Source organism: Eulemur rufifrons, chromosome 30 (genome assembly GCF_041146395.1).
Source record: "Eulemur rufifrons isolate Redbay chromosome 30, OSU_ERuf_1, whole genome shotgun sequence".
In the NCBI taxonomy this organism is placed as follows: domain Eukaryota; kingdom Metazoa; phylum Chordata; class Mammalia; order Primates; family Lemuridae; genus Eulemur; species Eulemur rufifrons.
Genome location: NC_091012.1, coordinates 112,820,800 through 112,826,326, shown reverse-complemented (window position 1 = coordinate 112,826,326; position 5,527 = coordinate 112,820,800). Strand labels below are relative to the sequence as shown.

At 43.5% G+C, this 5,527-nt stretch overlaps 1 protein-coding gene across 1 annotated transcript; it reads right to left on the bottom strand.

Moving 5' to 3' along the window:
- Nucleotides 1–387: 387 nt before the first annotated feature.
- Nucleotides 388–1,242, bottom strand: LOC138379025 (ferritin heavy chain-like). The gene has a single exon (XM_069464300.1). The coding sequence runs from the start codon at nt 1,240–1,242 to the stop codon at nt 388–390; it is 855 nt and encodes a 284-aa protein (XP_069320401.1).
- Between the last annotated feature and the right edge of the window lie 4,285 nt (nt 1,243–5,527).

Below are 5,527 nucleotides of genomic sequence, written 5' to 3'. Positions count from 1 at the left end.
CCTGACCTCACCCCAACCCACATGTCCACAAGTTTGTACAGGGGAGACTAATTTCTTGTTTTCCAGGGGCCAATGTATACCTTTCCCCTCCATCCGTGGAGATCCTGAGCTTCATGTGTATGGGTTATGTATGGGTGGGTAGAGAGCCCCTGGATACTCGTTTTAAACCCGCACGCAGGGATTTGCCCTTATTCCTCAAACGTGAGAGGTTTGCAAAAACAAATAAACTGGACACCTTTACTGCTTGAAGAACCAGATAACTTTATTGGAAACAATGGTAAAACTGAAAGGAAAAAACTTAAATGAACTTCTGAAAGGGCAATATGCACTCCGGGCCTTGTAGCCTGACCCGGGGAAGGAACCCGTGTCTGTGGGGACAGTCCCAGATCAGCATTCCTTGTGGTCGCCGCCGCCGCCCAGGGTGAGCTTGTCAAAGAGATACTCTGCCAGGCCAGCGTCTGGTGCCCCCGTCTTGCTCAGGTTGGTGAGGTAGCCACCCACCTCCTTGATGGTCTTGACGTGCTCCTGAAGGTAGTGGCTCTCCAGGAAGTGGCACAGCTGCGCGTCGCCCCTGTTGGTGGCCAGCTCTTGCAGCTCCAGGAGACTCTGGTTGACGCTCTTTTCCAGGTGGAAGGCACAAGCCATGGCCTGCAGCCCGCCCACCCAGTCGTCGCGGTCGGGCTTCCTGATGTCGTAAAGGCAGATGCGGCCACCGCGCTGGTTCTGCAGGCCCATCAGCTTCTCGGCGTGCTCCCTCTCCTGGTGCGACAGGCGCAGGAAGTAGCGGGAGAAGTGCTTCAGGCCCACGTCGTCGCGGTCGAAGTAGAAGGCCATGGAGAGGTACACGTAGGAGGAGCGGAGCTCCAGGTTGATGTGGCTGTTGATGGCGGCCTCACAGTCGGGGTAGTAGTTTTGGCGCACCTGAGAGATCGCGGCCATGATGGGTAGCGCAGGCGCAGAGAGCAGGAAAAACGCGAAGACGCCTCGGGAGCGCGGGCTGCGGAGACGGCAGTGGCGGCGTTGGCGGCCGCGGGAGCCTCGGAGTAAACCCAGGGTGGGTGAGGGCGGTCGCAGGCGGAGGGCAGGCTCCTTCCTGGCTGGGTGGCGTATAAATGGCAGTCGGTGTGCCCGGGACCGGAAGTGGACCTGGGGGCCATTATGGTTCCGCAGAGGAAAGGGTGGGTGTGAATGCAGAGTTCCGTGGGCAATTCTGGGTGACTCTGCACTGACCTTTTGACCCATATAATATTTTTGGAAGTTTTTTCCCATTCCAGAGATACTTCCCTTAGGATAGTGGTCTCCAATTCCATCCACATTGCTGCAAAAGACATTATCTTATTCCTCTTTATGGCTGAGTAGTACTCTATGAGATATATATATTATATATGCATGCCATGTTTTCTTAATCCACTCATGATTTGTTGGGCACTTAGGTTGATTTCAGGAATGGAAAAACAAACACTACGTGTACTCTCTAATAATTTGGAGCTACCTGATGGGTACACAGGGACTCAAAGAGATGTAAAGGTCATTGAAAATCAAGAAGGGGGAAGGGGGAGGGGTAAAACCTTACCTATTGTGAGCACTGTTTGGGTGATTGGTACACTAAAGCCCTGACTTAAGCATTATAAAAGATATCTATATAACAAAAACATTTTTACCCCCTTAATATTTTGAAATAAATAAATTTATGAATATAAATGCAACCATTTTGAGTTAATCACCTAGATGGTTTCTTATAGCAACCTATTTGAATACTGTCCAAATGCAATTGTTACCTAAATATAATTTTGTGATGTCTTTAGATATATTTAATATCACAAAGCTTTATTTGAATGGCAGCACTCCTCAGTGACTTCAGCATCCATACCAGTGCCACTTCGGATAACCTTTTCACTTAGTTTCTAGATGTTATTAACTCATCAACCTCCACTTTTCTCCTTGTACTCATAATAAAGTTTCCACTTCTCCAATAGCCGAACACTACCTCCAAAATCTCAGTGAATCTTTCCATTTTTCATCCTTCTCACACTTTTCCAACGTATTCTTCACTCTTTTTATTCTCTCTAGTGTCTCAATCTTGCCCCACAATCCTAGAAAAACAGCTTGTTGAGAATTGAATATTTTTCCTTGCAAGAAGTGGTCCAAAGCCAGGAAGAAGTGGTAGTCAGTTGGTGCAAGGTCTGGTGAATACAGTGGATGACAGAGGGTTTCCAAGTCCAGCTTCAGTAGTTTAAGCAGCATTGTATTTTTGTGACATGGAGTCTTCAAGGCGATTGGCCTGTCTCTATTAACCAATCTCAGCTGATTCATCACAAGCATCCTCATTATTTTATACAATTGGTTGCAGTAGACATCCACTGTCATCGACTGACCAGGTTTCATGAAGATATAGTGGATAACACCAGGCCTGGACCACCAAACAGACACCATTAACTTTTTTTTTTTTTTGATGAATATTCAGTTCTGTACTGTGTTTCGACCCTTCATGTTTATCCAGCCATTTTGCCGAACACTTGCGATTGTCAAAAAGAATCCATTTCTCATCACATACAACAATACGGTGTAGAAATGCCTAACCTTTATGGCGTGACAGCAAAGAAAGGCAAGCTTTGAGATCATTTTTTTTCCTGATGCTCATTTAATTCAGACGGTACCCATCTATCCAGCTACTTCACCTTGCCCATTTGTTTCAAATGGTCCAGTACTGTTGCAATACTAACATCAATCCTTTCTGTTAATTCACACATAGGTCGAGATGAATTCACTTCCACTACAGCTTTCAGCTTATCATTATCTACCTGGTCTCATGCCATCTTCAGGTTATCTTTTATGCTACAGACTATTTTTCTATCTAGAAGAAATATTGCCTACATTTCTCTACACAGGCAGGGAAAAATATAAGCATAAAAATATTAAAAACTCCTTTTCAAAAAGGGAAACAATTATCAAATTCCCCTATTATTCCCTAGCTCATGAGGATAAGCTCAAAAAGACTACAAAAGAGTTATCAAAATAGAAAATATTAGTCACTATTTCTTCTTTCCCCTTAAACTGAAATTAGCATGTTTTATATAATAAACTATACATTTTAAGAGGCCAATACATATTGCTTAAAAAAAGTACAAATACATTCGGAAAGTTTTCTTTATCCATATTTTGATGTGGAAAAAGTTAAGCCTTTTAGTCTGCATCACATGACACATTTATCCAGAAACTGGGGAGAAAGTAAACCAGACTACCAATAGTTCTCAGCACAGTTATGACTTTTCTTATAAGAAGTAGGTATCACTGGTTTCATGTCTTCCTAGTGCATCTGTGGATGCCATTCATATTACTGTACATAAATGTGTACTCACTTGATTATTCTTTGTAAGTGCTCTTAGGTTACATGTGTGTATGTGTGTGTGTGTGTGTGTGTGTGTGTCGGTGTGTGTTGTATTTCCCTGACTAAATCCCAAGTTTCTTCTCTTCCATCCCTATGAGGGTTTTTGTTTTGTTTTTTAGAAATTAGAGCATAATTTACATACAACAAAATTCACATTTTTTTTTTTTGAGACAGAGTCTCGCTTTGTTGCCCGGGCTAGAGTGAGTGCCATGGCGTCATCCTAGCTCACAGCAACCTCAAACTCCTGGGCTTAAGCAATCCTACTGCCTCAGCCTCCCAAGTAGCTGGGCCTACAGGCATGTGCCACCATGCCCGGCTAATTTTTTTCTATATATATTTTAGTTGGCCAGATAATTTCTTTCTATTTTTAGTAGAGACAGGGTCTCGCTCTTGCTCAGGCTGGTCTCGAACTCCTGAACTTGAGCAATCCACCCGCCTCGGCCTCCCAGAGTGCTAGGATTACAGGCATGAGCCACCACGCCCGGCCAAAATTCACATTTTTTGATGGTCAGTTCCAAGAGTTTTGAAAATAACATACAGCTGTGTAACTACCGCCACAATTAAGACATTGAAAGGCTGGGCTTGGTGGCTCATACCTGTAATCCCAGAACTTAGGGAGGCTAGAGTGTGGGGATCGCTTGAACCCAGGAGTTTGAGACCAGCCTGGACAACATAGTGAGACCCTGTCTGTATAAAACATGAAAAAACTAGCCGGACATGGTGGCATACAACAGTAATTCCAGCTGAGGTGGAAGGATAGCTTGAACCCAGGAGTTTGAGGCTGCAGTGAGCTATGATTGCACCACTGCACACAAGCCTGAGTGACAGAGTGAGACCCTGTCTCCCAAAGAAAAAGAAAATTAAGAAAAACTAAAAAATAAATATATTTTCTGCATTGTTCATAGTTTAAAAAGAAAAAAAAAACTAACACCAATAAAAAAAGACATGGATCAGTTCCATTACTCCCAGAAATCCCCCATGTTTTGCCCTGTTGTAGTGAACCCCTCCTTCACTTCCTATGGTTTTTACTGTTATGATTTCTTTTCAATTTGGTCTTGAGGTCTCTCTTCAGAGTGGTGATAGTCTAGGAGAACGCTAGCCAGGAGGGAAGTTAGGTTCAGGTGTGTCAGTCAGGTGAGAAACAGATGAGTCAGCACAACCAAATACATAACATAATAGAAGCGTTGTATCACTGACAGATCCATGAGAGAAGAGGGGTGGCCACAGGGCTGATAGGTAGTCTGGAGACAGTAGGGAGCTCAACCAGTGGGTGGGGAGCAAGAGAGGATCTGTGGGACTATGCTTTTCTTAAGGTCCATGGGAGCAATCCCTTAGGCTTTCTCTTGCAGACTGGCTAAAGAAAACATGCAGGAAGGGGGGAAACTTACTTACATGACTGTTGTTAAAAATTAGTTTTTTAACCGTGGTTAGTACTGTAGGGTGTGTTGAATTTTGGGTCAGTAAGATGAGGAACAAACAGGCTATATCATAAAGAACCACACAAAGAGGGAAAGTTTTACCTAGGCCAAAGGTGCTGGCGTATGACTGGGTTTCAAACAGCTTATGTCAAGCCTAAAATGGATGCTGAGGCAGCAGCTGTATTAAGCAAATTTATGGCACTATCTCCAGGAAACTGATCTGTGTCCTCTATCTATAACTTTGCCTTTTCCAGAATGTTATGTAAATGAAATAATGTAACATGTAGGCTTTTGCATCTGCCTAATTTCAGTTACCAAAATGCAGTAGAGATTCATGTACATGTTGCATGGATCAGTAATTCATTAATTTTTACCACTCTGCAGTATTCCATTGTGTAGATTTGCCACGATTTGTTTATCCATTTATCAATTGAAGCATATTTGTTTTTTACAAGTTTTAGCAGTTGCAAAAAAGCTGGTATAACCACCCACAGAGAGGTTTTAGTGTGAACATATATTTTCTTTTTTTTTTTCCTTTATTTTTGAGACAGAGTCTCACTCTGTTGCCTGGGCTAGAGTGCCATGGCATCAGCCTAGCTCACAGCAACCTCGAACTCCTGGGCTCAAGCAATCCTTCTGCCTAAGCCTCCCGAGTAGCTGGGAATACAGGCATGCACCACAATGCCCGGCTAATTTTTTCTGTATATTTTTAGTTGTCCAG

What these genes read in the sequence shown, in the direction of transcription:
- LOC138379025 (XM_069464300.1), bottom strand. Translation starts at nt 1,242, where the DNA reads ATGGGTCAAAAGGTCAGTGCAGAGTCACCCAGAATTGCCCACGGAACT.